The 23,337-nt window shown below is 36.4% G+C and overlaps 1 protein-coding gene across 1 annotated transcript in view; it reads right to left on the bottom strand.

The window, feature by feature from the left end:
- Positions 1 to 23,337, bottom strand: part of LOC138306903 (serine-rich adhesin for platelets-like) — a 162,978-nt gene that overhangs the window by 53,033 nt on the left and 86,608 nt on the right. Inside the window, 1 exon segment of the mRNA XM_069247466.1 lies at positions 9,361 to 11,091. Coding sequence (XP_069103567.1) covers positions 9,361 to 11,091 — 1,731 coding nt within the window.

Raw genomic sequence — 23,337 nt, 5'->3', positions numbered from 1 at the left:
ACTATGTGGTCTCTATGTGTCTACTAGTAACTAGACTACCAGGCCTCTATGTAGTCTACTACAGTAACTAGACCCAGGCCCTATGAGTCTACTACAGTAACTAGACCTGGTCTCTACAGAGTCCATACTACAGTAAACTATAGACCTATAGGCCTCTATGAGTCTACTACGTACAGTACAACTATAGACCTACAGGCCACTATGAGTCTACTACAGTAAACTAACCCGTCCAGAGCCTCTATGTGTCTACTACCAGTAACTAGACCATCCAGGCCTTCTATGAAGTCAAGCTACAGTAACTAGACCTCCAGGCCTCTATGTACTCAGTTACTACAGTAACTAGACTTCCAGGCCTCTATGAGTCTACTACAGTAACTATAGACCTACCAGGCCTCTATATGAGTCTACTACAGTAACGATAGACCCTACAGGCCTCTATGAAGTCTACTACAGTAACTAAGACCTCCAGGCCTTTCTATGAGTCTACTACAGTAACTAGACTCTCTAGGCCTCTATGAGTCTACTACATAGTAACTAGAGACCTATACAGGTCCTCTATGAGTCTACCATACAGTAACTAGACATTAACCTACAGGGCCTCTATGAGTCCCTACTCTACGTAAACTATAGACCTCCAGGCCTCTATAAGTCTAGTCTACTACAGTAACTAGACCTCCAGGCGCTCTAATGATGTCTACTACAGTAACTAGACCCTACCAGGCCTCTATGAGTCCTCTACAGTAACTAGTAACTATATGACCTACATAGACTCCAGGCCTCTATGAGTCCTACTTACATGTAACTAGACCTCCAGGCCTCTATGAGCTCTTACTACAGTAACTATAGACCTCCAGGCCTAGCTACTATGAGTCTACTACAGTAACTAGACCTCACAGGCCTCTATGAGGTCTACTACAGTAACTAGACCTACCTACAGGACCTCTATGAGTCTACTTTACAGTAACAAGACCTCCAGGGCCTCTATTAGGTCTACTACAGTAACTAGACTAGACCTCCAGGCCTCTATGATCTGACAACAGTAACAAGACCTATACAGGCCTAAGGGGTACCGCCATCAATGAGTCAACGTACTATGTAACTATAGACCATCCATCCTCTCTATGCAGTCCTACATACAGTTAACTAAGACCGTCCAGGCCTCTTATGAGTCTACTACAGTAAGCTAGGACACTATAGGCTCTCACAATAGAGTCTACATCAGTACACTAATAGACCTCCAGACGTCTCAAAGAGTCTACTACAGCTAACTTTAGACCTAACGCACAAGGGTCTCTTTATGCGTACTAGCATTACCAGTAAACTAGAGCCTCCAATGGTCACATGAGGTCTAACTAACAGTAACTAGAAGACCTCCAGGCCTCTCTGAACCTAGGCTAAAGTCACAGAGGCTTTCCACTAGGACAAAGTAGGGGTGCCTCTATGGAGATCCTACATACAAGTAACTATACCTCCAGAGCCTCTAGTGTCACTATAACTAGACCTCCAGGCAAGTCTTACTACAGGTAACATATAAACGTACCTATAGCGTCACTAGCCGTTCTATGAGTCTACGACCTACAGTGTAACAAGACATATACCAGGCCCTCTATAGAGATGTACTACTAGTAAACTAATAGACCTATTTACAGGGCCTCTAATGAGTCTACTACATTACACTATAGGACCTCCAGGCCTCATGATGAGTCTCACTACAGATAACTATATGACCCTACAGCCATCATATTGAGTCATACTACAGTAACTAAGACCTTCAGGCCTCTATGAGGTCTTATCTAACAGTAACTAGAGCCTCCATGGCCTCTATGAGATTTCTAGCTAGCAGTAACTAGACCCTCCTATGCAGGGCCTCTATGAGTCTACTACAGTACCTAGACCTACAGTCCTCAATGTGAGGTCTACTACAGTAACAAAACCAATACAGGCCTCTATGAGTCTGACTACGTAAACCAGTACCTCTCCGGGCCTCTCTGAGTCTAACAACATTAACTATAGACCTGCCAGGCCTCTAAGAAGTGTCTACGTGAACAGTAAACAAGACCTACAGGCCTCTATGAGTCTACTACTGGTAACTAGACCTACCAGAGCCGTCTAAGAGACTACGTACAAGTAACCTAGACTAGACTCCTGCAGGCAGCAGGTCCAGAGACCTCTATGAGTCTACATCAGTACATAGTAAGGTCTATAGTACTACAGTTACTTAGTACATGTAAGGGTCCAGGCCTCTACTGAGTACTACACTACTAGTACTACAGTAGACCTTTACTAGTGCCTCTAGATTGAGTCTACATCAGTAACTATAGACCTACAGGTCTCTATTGAGTCAGTAAAATAACTCAGGATACTACAAGTACAGTAAATAACACTACATACAGGTTTCTATAGTACATGTACAGTAAATAACACTACATACAGGTTTCTATAGTACATGTACAAATAGAAACACTACAAACAGGTTTCCTCTATAGTACAAGTACAGTAAATAGAAACTACTATAGGTTACTATAGTACAGTAGCAGTAAATAGAAACTCTATACTATAGAACACTACATACAGGATTCAATATTAACTGTACAGTACCATAGAAACACTACACACACTAGTTTCTATAGTACAAGTACAGTAAATAGTAACACTACATACAGTTTCTATAGTAAATACAGTAAATTGTAACACTACATACAGATAGTACAAGTATCAGTAATATAGTGGCGGGAACTATAGTACATGTACAAATAGGAAACACTACATACATGTACTGTTAAATAGAAAAATCACTACATACTGGTTTCTATAGTACAAGTACAGTAAATAGGAAAACACTACAATCCAGGTTTATCCTATAGTACAAGTACAGTAAATTAAGACATACACTACATACAGGTTTCTATAGTACAATACAGTAAATATAGTACAAGTACACTACATACAGGTTTCTATAGTACAAGTACAGTAATTAGACACTACTATAGTACAAGTACAGTAGTAAATAGAAACACTACATACAGGTTTCTATAGTACAAGTACAGTAAATAGAAACACTACATACAGGTTTCTATAGTACAAGTACAGTAAATAGAAACACTACATACAGGTTTCTATAGTACAAGTACAGTAAATAGAAACACTACATACAGGTTTCTATAGTACATGTTACAGTAAATAGAAACACTACAAACAGGTTTCATAGTACAAGTACAGTAAATAGAAACACTACATACAGGTTTCTATAGTACAAGTACAGTAAATAGGAAACACTACATACAGGTTTCTATAGTACAAGTACAGTAAATAGGAAACACTACATACAGGTTTCTATAGTACAAGTACAGTAAATAAATAAACACTACATACAGGTTTCTATAGTACAAGTACAGTAAAAAGGAAACACTACATACAGGTTTCTATAGTACAAGTACAGTAAATAGGATAAACACTACATACAGGTTTTCTATAGCACAAGTACAGTAAATAGAAACACTACATACAGGTTTCTTTATAGTACAAGTACAGTAAATAGAAACACTACATACAGGTTTCCTATAGTACAAAGTACAGTAAATAGAAACACTACATACAGGTTTCTATAGTAACAAGTACAGTAAATAGAAACACTACATACAGGTTTCTATAGTACAAGTACAGTAAATAGAAACACTACATACAGGTTTCTATAGTACAAGTACAGTAAATAGGAAACACTACATACAGGTTTCTATAGTACAAGTACAGTAAATAAAACACACATACAGGTTTATATAGTACACAGTTTCTATAGAGAACACTACATACAGTACAAGTACAGTAAAATAGAAACACTACATACAGGTTTCTATAGTACAAGTACAGTAAATAGAAACACTACACAGGTTTCTATAGTACAAGTACAGTAAATAGAAACACTACATACAGGTTTCTATAGTTTCTATAGAACACTACATACAGGTTTCTATAGTACAAGTACAGTAAATAGAAACACTACATACAGGTTTCTATAGTACAAGTACAGTAAATAGGAACACTACATACAGGTTTCTATAGTACAGGTACAGTAAATAGAAACACTATACAGGTTTCTATAGTACATGTACAGTAAATAAAACACTACATACAGGTTTCTATAGTACATACAGTAAATAGAAACACTACATACAGGTTTCTATAGTACAAGTACAGTAAATAGGAACACTACATACAGGTTTCTATAGTACAAGTACAGTAAATAGAAACACTACATACAGGTTTCTATAGTACAAGTACAGTAAATAGAAACACTACATACAGGTTTCTATAAGTACATGTACAGTAAATAGGAACACTACATACAGGTTTCTATAGTACATGTACAGTAAATAGGAACACTACATACAGGTTTCTATAGTACAAGTACAGTAAATAGAAACACTACATACAGGTTTCTATAGTACAAGTACAGTAAATAGAAACACTACATACAGGTTTCTATAGTACATGTACAGTAAATAGAAACACTACACTACAGGTTTCTATAGTACATGTACAGTAAATAGGAACACTACATACAGGTTTCTATAGTACATGTACAGTAAATAGGAAACACTACATACAGGTTTCTATAGTACAAGTACAGTAAATAGGAAACACTACATACAGGTTTCTATAGTACAAGTACAGTAAATAGAAACACTACATACAGGTTTCTATAGTACATGTACAGTAAATAACACTACATACAGGTTTCTATAGTACATGTACAGTAAATAGGAACACTACATACAGGTTTCTATAGTACATGTACAGTAAATAGAACACTACATACAGGTTTCTATAGTACAAGTACAGTAAATAGAAACACTACATACAGGTTTCTATAGTACAAGTACAGTAAATAGAACACTACATACAGGTTTCTATAGTACAAGTACAGTAAATAGAAACACTACATACAGGTTTCTATAGTACAAGTACAGTAAATAGAAACACTACATACAGGTTTCTATAGTACAAGTACAGTAAATAGAAACACTACATACAGGTTTCTATAGTACATGTACAGTAAATAGAAACACTACATACAGGTTTCTATAGTACAAGTACAGTAAATAGAAACACTACATACAGGTTTCTATAGTACAAGTACAGTAAATAGAAACACTACATACAGGTTTTCTATAGTACAAGTACAGTAAATAGAAACACTACATACAGGTTTCTATAGTACAAGTACAGTAAATAGAAACACTACATACAGGTTTCTATAGTACATGTACAGTAAATAGAAACACTACATACAGGTTTCTATAGTACAAGTACAGTAAATAGAAACACTACATACAGGTTTCTATAGTACAAGTACAGTAAATAGAAACACTACATACAGGTTTCTATAGTACAAGTACAGTAAATAGGAACACTACATACAGGTTTCTATAGTACAAGTACAGTAAATAGAAACACTACATACAGGTTTCTATAGTACAAGTACAGTAAATAGAAACCACTACATACAGGTTTCTATAGTACATGTACAGTAAATAGAAACACTACATACAGGTTTCTATAGTACATGTACAGTAAATAGAAACACTACATACAGGTTTCTATAGTACATGTACAGTAAATAGAAACACTACATACAGGTTTCTATGTAATAGTACACTACATAAGTACAATAGAAACACTACATACAGGTTTCTATAGTACAAGTACAGTAAATAGAAACACTACATACAGGTTTCTATAGTACAAGTACAGTAAATAGAAACACTACATACAGGTTTCTATAGTACAAGTACAGTAAATAGAAACACTACATACAGGTTTCTATAGTACAAGTACAGTAAATAGAAACACTACATACAGGTTTCTATAGTACAAGTACAGTAAATAGAAACACTACATACAGGTTTCTATAGTACAAGTACAGTAAATAGAAACACTACATACAGGTTTCTATAGTACAAGTACAGTAAATAGAAACACTACATACAGGTTTCTATAGTACAAGTACAGTAAATAGAAACACTACATACAGGTTTCTATAGTACAAGTACAGTAAATAGAAACACTACATACAGGTTTCTATAGTACAAGTACAGTAAAAAGAAACACTACATACAGGTTTCTATAGTACATGTACAGTAAATAGAAACACTACATACAGGTTTCTATAGTACATGTACAGTAAATAGAAACACTACATACAGGTTTCTATAGTACAAGTACAGTAAATAGAAACACTACATACAGGTTTCTATAGTACATGTACAGTAAATAGAAACACTACATACAGGTTTCTATAGTACAAGTACAGTAAATAATAGAACACTACATACAGGTTTCTATAGTACAAGTACAGTAAAAAGAAACACTACATACAGGTTTCTATAGTACATGTACAGTAAATAGAAACACTACATACAGGTTTCTATAGTACAAGTACAGTAAAAATAGAAACACTACATACAGGTTTCTATAGTACAAGTACAGTAAATAGAAACACTACATACAGGTTTCTATAGTACAAGTACAGTAAATAGAAACACTACATACAGGTTTCTATAGTACAAGTACAGTAAATAGAAACACTACATACAGGTTTCTATAGTACAAGTACAGTAAATAGAAACACTACATACAGGTTTCTATAGTACAAGTACAGTAAATAGAAACACTACATACAGGTTTCTATAGTACAAGTACAGTAAATAGGAACACTACATACAGGTTTCTATAGTACAAGTACAGTAAATAGGAACACTACATACAGGTTTCTATAGTACATGTACAGTAAATAACACTACATACAGGTTTCTATAGTACATGTACAGTAAATAGGAACACTACATACAGGTTTCTATAGTACAAGTACAGTAAATAGAAACACTACATACAGGTTTCTATAGTACATGTACAGTAAATAGAAACACTACATACAGGTTTCTATAGTACATGTACAGTAAATAGAAACACTACATACAGGTTTCTATAGTACAAGTACAGTAAATAGAAACACTACATACAGGTTTCTATAGTACATGTACAGTAAATAGAAACACTACATACAGGTTTCTATAGTACAAGTACAGTAAATAGAAACACTACATACAGGTTTCTATAGTACAAGTACAGTAAATAGGAACACTACATACAGGTTTCTATAGTACAAGTACAGTAAATAGAAACACTACATACAGGTTTCTATAGTACAAGTACAGTAAATAGAAACACTACATACAGGTTTCTATAGTACAAGTACAGTAAATAGAAACACTACATACAGGTTTCTATAGTACAAGTACAGTAAATAGAAACACTACATACAGGTTTCTATAGTACAAGTACAGTAAATAGAAACACTAAATAGAAACACTACATACAGGTTTCTATAGTACATGTACAGTAAATAGAAACACTACATACAGGTTTCTATAGTACATGTACAGTAAATAGAAACACTACATACAGGTTTCTATAGTACATGTACAGTAAATAGAAACACTACAAACAGGTTTCTATAGTACAAGTACAGTAAATAGTACAGTAAAATAGAAACACTACATACAGGTTTCTATAGTACAAGTACAGTAAATAGAAACACTACATACAGGTTTCTATAGTACATGTACAGTAAATAGAAACACTACATACAGGTTTCTATAGTACAAGTACAGTAAATAGAAACACTACATACAGGTTTCTATAGTACAAGTACAGTAAATAGGAACACTACATACAGGTTTCTATAGTACAAGTACAGTAAATAGAAACACTACAAACAGGTTTCTATAGTACAAGTACAGTAAAAAAAAGAAACACTACAAACAGGTTTCTATAGTACAAGTACAGTAAATAGAAACACTACATACAGGTTTCTATAGTACATGTACAGTAAATAGAAACACTACATACAGGTTTCTATAGTACAAGTACAGTAAATAGAAACACTACATACAGGTTTCTATAGTACAAGTACAGTAAAAAGAAACACTACATACAGGTTTCTATAGTACAAGTACAGTAAAAAGAAACATACACTACAGGTTTCTATAGTACAAGTACAGTAAATAGAAACACTACATACAGGTTTCTATAGTACATGTACAGTAAAAAGAAACACTACATACAGGTTTCTATAGTACAAGTACAGTAAATAGAAACACTACATACAGGTTTCTATAGTACATGTACAGTAAAAAGAAACACTACATACAGGTTTCTATAGTACATGTACAGTAAATAGAACACTACATACAGGTTTCTATAGTACATGTACAGTAAATAGAAACACTACAAACAGGTTTCTATAGTACATGTACAGTAAATAGAAACACTACATACAGGTTTCTATAGTACATGTACAGTAAATAAAACACTACATACAGGTTTCTATAGTACAAGCTAGTGCAGTAAATAACATGAGAAAAAGCATATTATTTGTTGGTTTTTTTTTTTTTTTACTTTTGTTGATAAAAAGAAATATTTTCTGATAACAGATTACAAATACAGTTCTATATTTAGTTCCTAGTGCATGCATGGCATGGTAAGATGCTGAGTCAGAATCCATGATATATATTTTCAGCTAATTAGGGTTTCATTATGAGGTCATCATTTTTATTGTACAATCAAATTAACATTAAACTCAAATTAAAAGTTTTTCTGTGAAGTTCAAAGGTCAAAATTAGGTCACAGAGACATTTTTACCACAAGAAAATTGTCCAAGGGGATTCGAAAGAGGTTGATTATGTACAAGGCTAAAAGATTACTACTTAATTTAAAGCTTATATGATTCCAAAATCACAAACTTGTACAAATGATTTTCACAACATTTTGCGATACAGATTTTACAGCAGTGATCTACAAGAAGAAAGTCCTGACTACCACAGAAACATAAAACTATAGCTGCTGTAACAGTTGTTACTTCTTGCAGTAATTGTTCCTAGTGTACGATTTGTCTATTTACATTGTAGAGCCTCCAACACCTGTATATCCCATCATCCCTAGGCCTACATCATGGTAACATCATGTTCGACACGTCTTGGTTCTGAACACTAATATATTTTACCATCCCTCTCTGCTGAAAATGATATTGTATTTTCACAACATCAGGTCTGAGACCAATTAAATTGTGCCGAACTCATTTTGTGTTCATTTGTTTGGGAATCTAAGAAACAGAAAAGATATCATACTGGAGCCAAGAATTTTGTGACCCCTCGTGTAAAATATACTTACCCCATTCCTTCAATCAACGAATGGAACTAATAGTATACAGTATCTATAGAATACACTATATAACAAACTTACCTTCTATCACACAACTCGACTTTATTAACAAATCAATATAATTAACATGTAAACACATACCTTGATGGACTCGCTGCTGGAATGTACGCTGACGTCCCGCTGTATGCCGCTGTCATTGCTGTTACTTGACGTCATTTCGCCCTGACCTAGGGCCGAGAATTTCTCTAGGTCCTGACTACTAGACCCAGGCATTGAGGACTTGGGCCCGTCGGTGTCACACACGGTACTGGCCGCGCTGATCAGCGACGCGCTGTCTACATTAGAACTTGTCAGTGAGGAACAGGTCGAAATAGAATCTGGGTCCATTTTGTTTGGTGAGTTATCCATAGTTAATTCGAACGGACTCTCTTTGAGAGGTGAACTGGGGAGACTCAGATTGGAGTTTCTACGAGTAATGGACACAGACGGTGGTTTAGGACTGATCGGACGTTTTGGATGGTTCTCTAACCCTAACAGAGTTTTCACGCTGGCGGGGTCGTCTATCGTTCGTGACGATTGTAAACCCGGTCGACGCGACGGTATACTGTCACTAGTCCGTCTCACATTCAGATTGTTAGCACTATTACTGGTATTCTGTACAAAAAGGTCTGCAGACGTATGTCTCCGACGGAACTTCAAACTAGAAAATGGCGAGTTTGGAGCGGATTCACTGACTGCGTGTATGTCCAGATCACCCTGGAAAGCTGCTATAGGGGGAGTGGGAGGCTCATCCGAGTTAGCCTTTGTCGGACTAAATTCTCCTTTCTCCTTTTTACCTGTGAATAATCCCTTCAAGGACATTTTCTTCATAAATGATTCCTTTGTAGATTGCTCACCTTTGAGATTCTTTTCATTAAAAGATTTCCGTTTAAACAGAAGTCTCTGCAGAAAGCCTGGACTTTTTGGCCGTAGTTCTATACTGCCGATACTTCCTGACCGACTGAGGCTATCACATTCCTCCCCCGTACTACTGGACCGAGATTTCATCTCTAATGCTCCCTTCTCAGTTGCTTCTTTGAAACTAGAGTTTCGTTTGAGTTTGCTTTTGCCATCAATTTGATCAGACATTTCACGGAAACTTTTACTCCGCCGGGTTCTTGCGTCCCGTAACGATTTTCTTATTTTCCTCATTGTGGAATTTGGGTCGGTGTCTTGCATAGACGTCAGCTGATTTTCATCCACGGACAGAGGTCGCGGAATTCTACTACCATTCTCTGGTTTACTCCGTCTTTGAACGACTTGTTCTGACACATTTGTATCATTATCCCGATCGTCATCATCCTCGGTATCAATCACAGTAACATTCCCATCGTTTCCTAGAAACACATCAACATCTTCGTTATTCACATCATCCTCATCCTCATCGTAATCGTCATCGCCATTATCACAGAGATGAGGGTCTGAGTACGAGATCCGTTTGAGATGTCTCATGTGAGGATTATTATTAACTCTGTTATGTTCGTCGGTATCGTCCAGGTGATCACATCCAACACCATTGTCAACATCCTGTGTCTCACTATAAGATCCGTTTATAATTGAAACATCTTCTGTACCATCGTAACTTGTCTCAATAACAAAATGTCCATCCTTATAAACAATCCGCGATCCTCCATAGGACAGTGTTCCGGTTGGAAGACTGTGGCTACGGTTGAAGTTACGCGAGGACAATGAACTCTTGTTGCTATGGTAACGTTCGGCAGAAGATGTGGATTTGTGACACGGCCGTCTTTCCTTTTCATTTTTGTTGTTTTTTACATTTGCACTGTTGTCATCACCCGAGTTCTCCTCCAATTCTACTATCTCGGAAAGCAGCTGAAACGACACAAAGACACAAATAAGTACCTGATCAAGATAGATAATACAACAAGGAATAATCGGTTGCTTATCCTGCAATGTACGCCTGTAAAGCAGCAAACCATATCAAACAATGCATTCATGCACGATCACTCACCACTTGTCATCTTCAGATGTAAGAAATGCAAAGTACATGTAAATGTTCACCTTGTGTCTGTATTTTGTACGTTTATATATATATATATCGTGGTAAAAATAAAACACATCAGAATGCAGTAAAATATTTCAGGAACAATATGATACACATGTTATAGAGAGATAATGTCCGTGAAGGAATTCGATGAGATAACTCAATCCGTACCATGATCTCCCGAAATATTCCCATCCATACTGTTATAATGGGCTGGAGTAGAAACACTTGTTTACCACTGGCCGTTATATAACTGTTTGACAAATCGTGAAATGTCGCCAGGAGAGATACAGTCAGTGTCCTTCTCCCGATATCTGTTAATAGTTATCATTATCTAGATGTATATGTCAAAACTTTTACACCAACCCTTTGTTTCAACTTACGGTAAATACTCTTCATTTATCATGTTCAAATATCTTTACGATCTGAAAATAGCACTTTATATAATTATCACACACAAAAAAAGCAATTATTTTAAGATTTTTAAACTGAGAAAATGAAGCCAAACACCCTGATCCGGTCCATCTGGGTGATTACCAATATCTAAAATTTTATACTTGATTAAAATTTAGTGTTAGTTAAAACTATCGAGAGTTGGAGAGAGTTACTACATGTACCACTTGTGTAATAGTTAAGTATTATACATGTATCAGACAGATGTATGTATAGGTTTATGCTGCACAAATGACAGTTGGGAAATCCCAAATGTTCTACTGCACTGAATGTTAATTTGTCTAGATTAGTTTCTAATTCACCTTTTTCTTTTCATTTTCTTAGTAGATAATATTTTAAAGAAATATTACTTTTACGGTGAAAGTTCACTCTCACCCTGAAAATTCCATCAATGAACACATTATGAGAATTTAAATTTGGTCCTAATCTTTTTATTTTCCTTTGTTTACGACCTATATATATATATATAATGCTTTAGTCACCATTGTGTTATTGACGTTTTACAGTAAAACTAAGATGAAACATTAAAATTGCAATGAAACATTAAGAAATAAAATTGTCAGTCATTAATTTGTTCTTATGATTGACAGTTAAACAAACAGTTAGTATTACACACCCGAATATTTTAAAGCAGGCCTAATACAGATAACAGATGGTAATTTATTTTAGTATGATTAGAGAACTTTATTACTACCGTCCTGCTAGCATCTTCCCCTGCAGTGTTCTCGCCCCCTCTTTCCCCAACTGCCTTGCCCCCCCCACCCCAGGGCCTCCTTCTTGCCTCCTACCCCTTGGGGCCTCCTTCTTGCCTCCCACCCCAAGGCCCCCTTCTTGCCTCCCATCCCTTGGGACCCCTTCCTGCCTCCCACCTCTGGGCTCCCCTTCTAACCTCCCACCCCGGGGCCTCCTTCTTACCTCCCACCCCAGGGCCTCCTTCTCATCTTTTTCCAGTTACATTTAGCCTTGAATGTTGAATGGTACCAATTCTATCTAACTACCAACAAGGACACCAAGGCCATTCACTCACTCACAGAAAGCCCCAAAAACCTGTTTTCCTTCTGATTAATCACTTAAAAAAGTTAATAGACCACATTTCTGTCTGTGTTACATAATGGATACGATATGGTGGGCCTGAAAATCTCATTTCCTTATATATATCATGTAACATTTATGGGTAAAAGTGCATGGGAAATATGTGAGAAGTGGCCTGAGCAGTGTTTTTGTATGTGGTAGTGTATGTATCTGTCAACATGAGACATATCTTCAGAACAGCAGGCAGTGTCACTGTACAGCAGCATCAGCAAACATACAATTCATTTCCAGTGTATTTTCCTTTCATTATTTCGATTCTAAAGGAAAGTTTAAGCTTTCAAATAATGCAAATCTTGAAACAATTAAAGCACAACCGGTGATTAAATGCATAGATACCAGCTGCTGACCTGCAATATCACAATGCTCTTATAAATGTATACAATTGTCTCCCCTTAAAGGAGGTGTCTCCACTTGGGAGCAGTATAAGTTGTCTCCCCTTAGAAGCAGTGTAGGTTATTTCCCCTTGAAAGCAAATATCACATGTTTCCTTTATCATCACAATGTTTTCTGGAAACAAATTAACTCCACCATCTCAACAAGTAAGCTATAGCTATAATGAAACACCTTTAGTGTTAGAAATACTAGCAGTCTACTGTCATGTCCTTTGGTAAACCTGGTCCACTTTTGAGAAAGAATTATCTCCCTTCGATATATATATATAGTTTTTATTATTATCGTTGCTTGTGTTTCAATGGACATTTACTGCCTAATTATCTTGAATAACTAAGCATTATATACTATGCCCTAACAGGAACATTTATTGGTTTGGCCTTATCATTACAATGCCCTAACAGGGACATTTATTTATTTGGCCTTATCATTACAGTGCCCTAACAGGGACTCATTCTATAACCTTATCACTAAATCCCTGTCTAATACACATTAAAACAGTTCACACTAAAGCTCCTTATGGTATTAATCCTGTCTCTAAATCCCTGGTGAATGATGGCCTGGGTATTGATCTGCTGTAATCAGGGGCTGATCCCTAGGACTGCCAGTAGTGGTATAAGGATTCCTGCTGTATTTAGTGCCCTCATCAGCCCCTAATACTGCCTGATAATGACATAATGTTATACAGACCTTGTCACAGATTACCAGGAGTTATGTGTTTTCTAAACAATGGTTGTCCACACACCAAATCAATACGATGGTGTCTGACCAGTAATAAGTGTGGTATTACCCCTCACAATAATATCTGATTGTCCACGATGTTATTTATTGGTTTGATTCCTACTCTTACAATTCGGGAGGATTCCATCAAGCTTTGAGGCTCTGTCAGTTTATGGCCAAATTGTATTAGGAAGGAATCATGAATCCCATCAGAATACTTTGTCTGTCTGTATTGTTTTCCACTACTATAAGAATGCATTTTAACTTTGATACATGTGTATAACGATACTTTAAGTAGCATATCTGATAAATCTCCGAATGAAGTGCATAATGATATCAAATTCTGTCATCAACATAAGTAGAGGTCTTGTACACTTTAGACATTTGGTATATAAATGTATATATTGTATTGCCAATGCTATGATACTCAGACAAAGTTAATGACATATGTACATCTCCTATAGGAAGATTGTACAGTGAAACTTATATATAGCTTACCATAAGCCGCTACCATTACCCAGGATTCCCTAGAGAGTCTCTGTATCAAATCAATCTCTGACATGCTAGATTCCCATTTATACAAAGGATAAAAATGCCAAAAAAATATAATATCTTTGATTTCCAGCAATGAATCAGTTGACTAGCACCATGAAAATGACTAATTACTATTTAGTTTTCCATTTTCAGACTAAAAGGATCAGCCATTCTAACAATTGAAGCATTGTATTGTTAGACTATATAGAAGACACTTATTCATTCCTCAAAGATGACAAGAGAGTATATTTCCCACCAAGATTAGGGTGTCACTATGATATTGAGTGAAAAGCTACACCACTTGACCCGCTCGTCTAAAACAACATGATTAGGGTCCTCTCTGAGGACAAGTGTAAGTACCCCTTGTCAGGGCCATATAGCCTCAACGGCTCAGTGTGACAATGTGTCCTTTTAAAGAGTATCAATGCAATCCTTCCGTCAAACATGCATTTAAATATTCAAATTTTGAAAAGGATTCTGGGTAACATATTTCCCATCATGCAATATTGACCAAATCATTTTAATTTAAATCTGACTATAAAGCTTATGAGAATGTATACAGAACAAAAACTTTGAAAGTATTTTAATTGAATGTAGCAATATATTTTTGAGTGGAGTGCACTTTTCATTCTATACTCAAACAAATGTAAAGTACAGTGATATCCATTCCTAAAGTTCCTTTCCCAAAAATTCAACAACATGGTAGCTAGTCCAGAGCTATAGTCATTTCTATTATAACAGGCACAATACACATTTTAAAATTGTATTTATGCAGATAGTCTTTTTCTTCTGCTGTTTATTTTCAAATTTTCTCTGATTCCACCATATAGTTCTGTGGTGTATGATCATGATCTTTGATCACTAATTTGTTGATCTCAGAGTGTGAATGCTTTGATTGCGTTTGCTCCGATGTTGTGAATTTTCCGCCTACTTGAATGCCGTAATTGGTTTTCTGGTCAGGACATAAGTATGGCTTCCATGTCATCTCTTGCTTTGTGACTTATAATGAAGTGATAAAGCTTAATGTAAGTTTTCTTGAGTCATTTATAACAAGTTCAGACTTTCTTAATTATGAGTCCCTTACACTAGAGACAAAAACAATAACCAGATTTTTTTTTCACCAGGTTCCTCGTCACCTGTTCCCTGTTCCCCTGTAAACACGTCTAGACAATTTTATGCTCCGACTGTAATATCAGAGAGATTTATGTAGAGAATGAGTCCTTAAGCCTACCCTTTTTTGATGCCAGAATAATTTCCAAATATCCGTGACCACAATATCAGCTGTATGTATTTAAATATCATAACTCTGTAAGTACTGTTGGTACTTAGTTTGTTACAGATCGTGTTTACACAGCAGACATGTGTTTTATAATCAACATCAGTTAGACATGTGTTTTATAATCAACATCAGTTAGTCATAGTTAGACATGTGAACTCTGGTCCCTCGACTGTCTTTATGGAATACCTAGACTATAGCGTTATAAAGAAGTTTGTAGTACGTCTGACTGATCTGAGCATTCAGCTCGCATCATTATTTCAGAGGAACCGATTGAGTCAGCCTTTTTTTTAAGATTTAAGCATAATCAGTGCTTCTCTCTCACAATTTAAACACGAATGCTTTTCTCTCACGATTCGAGCAAGTCCACCTTTACACGATTAAGAATGCATATGAAAGCCTTCGGTTTCTCTGAGAATTATTTATAATGCTAAATATCTCTGATTAATAAAAACAATTAGAAACAATCCTGTTTTCTCTCTAGATATAATCACAAACTTCATAGTTAGAAATATATATAATCAGCTGGAGTCAAGGATTTTAATTATAATCTGACTTTAAATGTCACATGGTCAATATCTAAAGGTCTAGGTTTAGCTTGTGGAGTTAGTAACTGGTCAGCAAATATCCTACAGTATCTCAGCCCTTCTACAACACACAGATAGGGGGAGGATTTACATAATCTCTCTAATGAATTATTTATACTCGTGTAAGGGAAATATGTGGTACATTACTGTACGGTAAACATTACATGAATATGTGTACAAATATGAACATTTGATTAACTAGGGTCAAAGTTCAAAAATTTGAAATTTAAATTGTATGACATAATTTATTGTTTTATAAGTCAAGAATATCAATTAGTGTCAAATTAAGACTTTAATTAATGAATTGAATTTCCAAGAAATGTAGATTAGAGTGAGGTGTAATGCTACCAGATTTTACCTTGTAACCATTTTAATGGACATATATGAAGAGAGTGTATAGCAAATTAAATTATCTCTTCTATCATCACTTGTATTTCTGAGATATCATATTAGATGATGTGTAAACACCAATTAAATTACATAATGATTATCAATGAATGATACATCCATTAGAATTTTTTTACTGAAATCTATGTCTCATCTCTATAAAAACATTTCCGGTGAGAGGTCGGGATAACTATAGCAAGGAGTTTCATTAATATATATGTAAATGAGGCGATTGTGCTTGTTGTTGGTCAACATTTCCTTCCTGGAGGACGTCTACGACAGACCAAGCCTTAATATAGATGAGGTTCTAGACACGGTCCATATATAACATAGGAGAGTATAGGTCTAAGTGTGTCTGATTGATCATGGATGGGCGAGATTGGATTCCTTGGTACACAAAGACGGAAACGTTCTCTGTATCGAAGACTTTGTAATCAATAGGAGCGACAGAGTGTTTAATTAGGACGGGTTAACAAGTAGATGGTCGAACAGGAGCTTATATCTGGACATCGTCCAGGAATATACCCTCAGCACCAAATCTTGACTGCATAGTTTTGGTAGATTTTGATTTCCTATTTCAAGAGTATAATTCTGATTAGCACACATCTCCTATACCCTGGTATGATAAATGTTGAAACTGTGCCAGCTATGTTATGCTGAGTCTGAAAATAAAGTATCTCAGATATAGAAACCACGTAGAACACCAATGATAAATACAGAAAGGCTCAAAGATATCATTTGGGAGTTCTTCCTTTTGTATACAGTCATACCTTTCTAAAGACTATATCCACAGGACCAAGAAAACAAAAATGTCTCTACAAGTGGTCTTTATACACCTGAGGTCAAATTGTGTTATACATGGCCATTTGGGACCCTAAACAAGTGATCATGACAAGCAGGTCTAATACAGGGTGGTCACTAAGGCTAAGTACATTACCAAACCTTTCTAGAAATCTAGAGTCATTTTTTTTTTTTTTTTTTTCATTTACATTTCAGAAGCAAAATAAAGAAGAAAAAATTCAGCTGACTAAAGTTGATTTATTATCTGTAAATGAAATAGTCAGAACCCAGTAATCTCCATACCAATGGTATCTGTGTTAGCCACCAGATCAAATTAATACATGATATAATAGTCTAATTATAAGGTTTAAAACTCCATTCAAACAGTGATAGAGAAATATGAGGTGTCTCTATAGATCAGGTTACACTGCTGGGTATTATACTATGGGGGCTATTACTGTACTATTAATGGTCTATATAAATCTAATTAACACAGCTATGGTCTTATTACTTTATAACTGACAGATAATTATAGATCTCTGTCTGTCAGGGAGCTGTCTGGTTTATCATCCCTACTTAGTGATAGTGGAGTTTATTCTATCAGAGCTCACTCTGAAAATTCATTTGTGAAAACAAGCAGGGGTCACTCTGTTAGCTATAGAGCTCATTGCATCAAAAATATAGACATTATGCTGCAGAGCTTTCTCTGGTGCATATCTTAGAACGAATATACGTACCCGGCCTACTATACCTTTCGGCCGGGTACGAATTGGTCCCTACATGTATGTGTCGTAGTGGAGCACTGCCTCTGAAAATCACTCGGGCATAGTTTTCTATATTTTTTTGTAGGTTTCCAATAATTTTTATGCTATACATGCATTTACATGTTATTTTTGTCCAACACAAACATAAATAACATTTTTAGTATCTACCGTACCGCTCACAAGACGTCAAATTCACAAATTGTGGACTTACCGTATAAATTCCCTTCAGAAACACCTTCATATGTATTATGTAAAAATAATGCCTCGATGATAATTTGATAGTTTATGTGGTTCAGTTTTATTGCCTAGTAGGTAAGCGATATCAAACAAGTATGATAAAATGCAAACAAACGTTTTATAATGGTTTGCATGATCATTACTTTGCTCCATTAGCAGTAATAGGTACCAATTGTAGCTCTAAAGACGACACCATTTTCTGTCAAAAAGTCTTCTGAGCTACAGCATTGCAGCTAGTGCATATCTATACAAGTAGAGATCATCAGATTTCTAGTAGACCTCCATGTCATCAATATCTCCATAGAATCCAGACTGTATGGCCAGCATGCAAAGCGGGATCCTGAAAGTCCACATGGATAGAATCAACCATGTTTTATAGTGTTATCTCACTGAACCAGACTAAACGAGATATGTTAAATCACACAACGTGAACCAGACTAAACGAGATATGTTAAATCACACAACGTGAACCAGACTAAACGAGATATGTTAAATCACATAACGTGAACCAGACTAAGCGAGATATGTTAAATCACACAACGTGAACCAGACTAAACGAGATATGTTAAATCACACGTGAACCAGACTAAACGAGATATGTTAAATCACGCAACGTGAACCAGACTAAATGAGATATGTTAAATCACGCAACGGAATGTGTCTCAATCACGTCTTCAATAACAAATATCACTATATATATTTACCAAATTATGCATTCTCGGAATCTGGTACATATATATTTACCTATATGTGTACCAATATTTCCATTACCTATGTATATAAACAGATCAAAAATCCATCTCAAGTTTTTGTTGGTATATACAACTGTTGATGACCTCAGTACCACAACAAATACACAGACACCATTAATCATCAGCCTCCCATGGGATTCTCTAACAACAAACAAAGTCATTACTGACTGACATTTAGTCACCATTAGCTGTAATTGTAGCACTGCACCCCATCACAATCAACACCCTGCTCCTGTGCCCTCCCCCCACCCCCACCCCGTAACCATCAACATTAACACCCCTACCCTCCTGTACCCCTCCCGCTGCACCCAATTACAATCAACACCAGGGCCTACCCTCCCCTACATCTTAGCTCTGCATCACCCCCTCCAGTACCTTCCAGTCCTTCCCCCAGTACACATCACCCCCACCCCTATATTACCTCCCGAACTGCCATAAAGACCTGATACTTTACACCTCTCCCCCCTCCACCATGTATTCCTCCATCCATCCATCACTAGTCAGGTTTTATGCAGAAACAAACACCTTCAGAACTACACCAGAAACAAACACCTTCAGAACTATATAATCAGAAAGCTTTTTAAAGAACATATTCGTGTGCAATGATAAAAACACCTCAACATTTCAGCCAATCATGGCTGAGATGATAGGTACATTTTCCTCACTCACCGCAGTCAAAAAAAACCAATTATAGTACATAATGTTATAAATAAACTCTTTTGTCCTTTAACATATACTGCTGATCCATTCCTTATAATCTAAAAGACTTAAGAAATCTCCACCGGTCTGTTAAAGTCAGAAACACAATGTACATACATACTCCTATTTAAAGGAGTTGTCTCCCTTTTCCATGACCTCTATTGACCCCTCAGGTTACAGACCCACAGGGACTTCCATACATACCTGTGTACAGTCGAGATTCTCCAGAAACTGCCTAAAGTCTCCATCTAGGATACAAAAGCTGCCCATGTTAGAAGGGTGACAGGGTTTTATATCAATCATATTTCCATCCTTCACGTTACCACGACAACACGCCAAGATTTTCCAGCGAGCTGACGTCGTAATATGTATCCGTATTACAGATTCATGTGTACAAACAATGTAATCCAGAATCCTGTTATGATATTGAATTATCCTTGTGTCAGGATAAATAAAGCACAAGTATACTCATCCAAAGTATTCCTCCTTGGTTCAAGATACATCCAAATCACAAGATTTCCCCTGTAAAAATCACCTCAAAATTTCACAGATATACCATTTCAAAGGCATTATAACTTATTCCAAATCTCCACGATATGTTTCCTCCCAGAGCATTGTGTCTGAGAGTAAACACCTCCACCATGTGATTTAAATTTCCCTCAGTTACAGAGGTGGTACTGCACACTAGAGACTTGGCAGTATGTGTACCGTGTGTGTAAGGCTCCAAACATTGGCTGTAATTGACTTATCTTGCAAATCGGTGGATATCAGCCGATTCAAAATTCAAATATATATACAGGCCTTTTTAATTACACGGCTAATGTGAAAGTGTAGAGTTTGTATGGCCACCATTCAAAAATTTGAAATCTCAAGTGGAATGGAGTGGGATCAGCTGTGTGCAGCATACATGGAGCTTGCTCTCCCTGGTCTGGTCTCCCTGTTGGTGCATGTGGTGAACTCTCCACTCTACTATAGCTACTAACCCTGTCTCCTCCTTACACAGTCATAGACACCTCCAACTCTTGTCCATTGTTTATCAAAAGGTGCTTCGGTCATCCATTCTGTTTTGTGAATGGCTACTTTGAACACCTGTAGTCTCAGCTTTCACTTTCAATAAGACGGTTACAATACTAACACATTCTCCTTTAGAAACCAGATGTGTGCTATTGTTTATAGTTTAAAAACAAACAGTTGCCGAGGCGACCATTAACTGTACCAGCTTCCGTAGCAGGTTATACTGTACAGGAGGAGGGCTCCCCCAGACCAGCTTTACATCCCATTATTTTCCACTTGACTTTAATATGCTGACCTGAATATTATCACTCCCAGCCACTTGATGCAGCTGTACCCTAGAAACCATTCACTAATTAATCCACTGTTCCACTAATTATAACTCAAATTTCCAGGCTAATTCGATTCCATCACAAACCACAATAGCTGCATGTAGTATAAAACTTTTTTCTTTCCTTTTTTTCATTCAAAGCTCAATGGAAATATTGCTGTAAGATTATCATCTATGCAAGGATCATAATTCCAGAATCCAATCAGTCTGCTATCAGTGATACAACACTCCCTGTACACAAATCCAAATGTTGTAGTATACTTCTCCTCACCTAAAGGTTCAGAAATCCAAAAGTGACTGATCCATGTGTAGACCTATATATCTGAGTCTGTGTTTGTATATAGACCTGCCAGGACAAGCCCTATGATTAATAAGTAGCTAGTTTTACACACTAATTAAGTTCTCCCCTGGCTAGTATTGTCTGTGTAACATTACAACACAGAGCCCTATAGTCTTTGTGTAGGAGTCACCTGGTGTAAGTACACCTAACACAGGTACCACCTAATACCACCATACAGGTACCATGTACTGTACAGGTACCACAAGTACCACAGACACTAAGGTTACCACAGACTGGCTAATTGGTATTAGAGGCCATTCTATATTAATCTTTTGTATAATTTCCTGTCATCTAAAGTATTGATCTAAAAATACCTGCAGATATTATCCTTTTGTCCATGCACACATTGTCTGTCTGTTTGTATAGGAATTTTAGGGTTATGTATTACCTGTACACATGTATCAGTATTTTCAGAAATTTAACCAAAATCCTTCTATGATCACAAACACTTATAATTGATTCAGAAAGTTTAAATCTCACACACAATTCATCTAGGATGATCAATGTCCATATATGAAGCTAGCATCACATTTAAATCCCCAGACTTCTGTTACACATATGTGTGAGTGTGGCTACACAGCTCCACATGGACTACACTATGCAGACTTGAATTGAATGCACCTAGGGAGCCAGAATGGTCAGCCCACCTGTCTGATTACCTGTTGTCTGGTCAGTCATAGCTGTGCAGCCCCAGACAGGTAATTAATTACACCTGCAGTCTGTCAAGGCCTTAGGTAAAGCTAACACATCAGTCCAGGTAATTTCCAGGTTCAATAACAGGTTTTGGGGAAAACCCAATTTAGACAACTATATACTGATTTTTTTTGTATCCTCAAAAAAACCTTTAACTATCTTACCAGGCATTCCATGTATATACATGTACCAGGTATGTGTTTTATCACAAGGTCCAGTTCTTAGTTTATTGATAGCTGTCCACTTGCCTTTGATATATGTATATAGATAACAGTGATGGTCACATTAAGGTCCCGACTTAGTCTCACATTACCTGGTCACTAACGACCTTTAGTGTCAGGTCCTTATGTAAGGTAGTAAACCTCACCTATTTCACACCTTTCCCTGTTAGTTAGGGTCAGTCTGAATGGTCAGTAAGGTTCACCTTGAGTCTTAACACCTTTCCTGATTAGTTAAGGGACAATTTCTGGTACCAGTGAGTCAGTAAAGATCACCTGAACACCTGGTTAGTTAGGGTCTAATGGGGTGGTCAGCCCCCTACAGTAACTGACCACTGCTGAATTGGTCAGTAGCCCAGCAGGGTGTCCTATCACACCTGGGTATAATAATAAGATTATCCAGGTGATAGTAACACACCTTTAACAGGTAAAACTAATTAGGGAGTCACACCACTACACAGAAAGGCAGCAGTTCTATATTTAAATCAAAACACCTCTGTATAATGTCAGAAACAGCTCTCCAGTGAACATCTCACAAACACTAATTCTGTCATTACATAACGACTCCTAATTTTATGTTGACTACACTTGAGAGTTAGACAGAAAATCTCTCTCCAAGGTCTCCTCCAGATAAATCCTCCAATAAGCTAGGATGTACACACTGTCCTATAGGATGAGGCCCAGCTCCTTATCCCACCAGAACATCTCCACACAGTACTGTTGCTTGTCACTGTGAGTCAGGCCATGCATAAACCAGTTGCAAATTTTTACACTCCAGATGCTTTGAGTAAATGAATTAAAATTTTGCTG

This window comes from Argopecten irradians, chromosome 14 (assembly GCF_041381155.1).
Source record: "Argopecten irradians isolate NY chromosome 14, Ai_NY, whole genome shotgun sequence".
Classification (NCBI taxonomy): Eukaryota; Metazoa; Mollusca; class Bivalvia; order Pectinida; family Pectinidae; genus Argopecten; species Argopecten irradians.
Note: the sequence above shows the minus strand (reverse complement) of the source record. Positions and strands in the feature narration are given on the sequence as shown.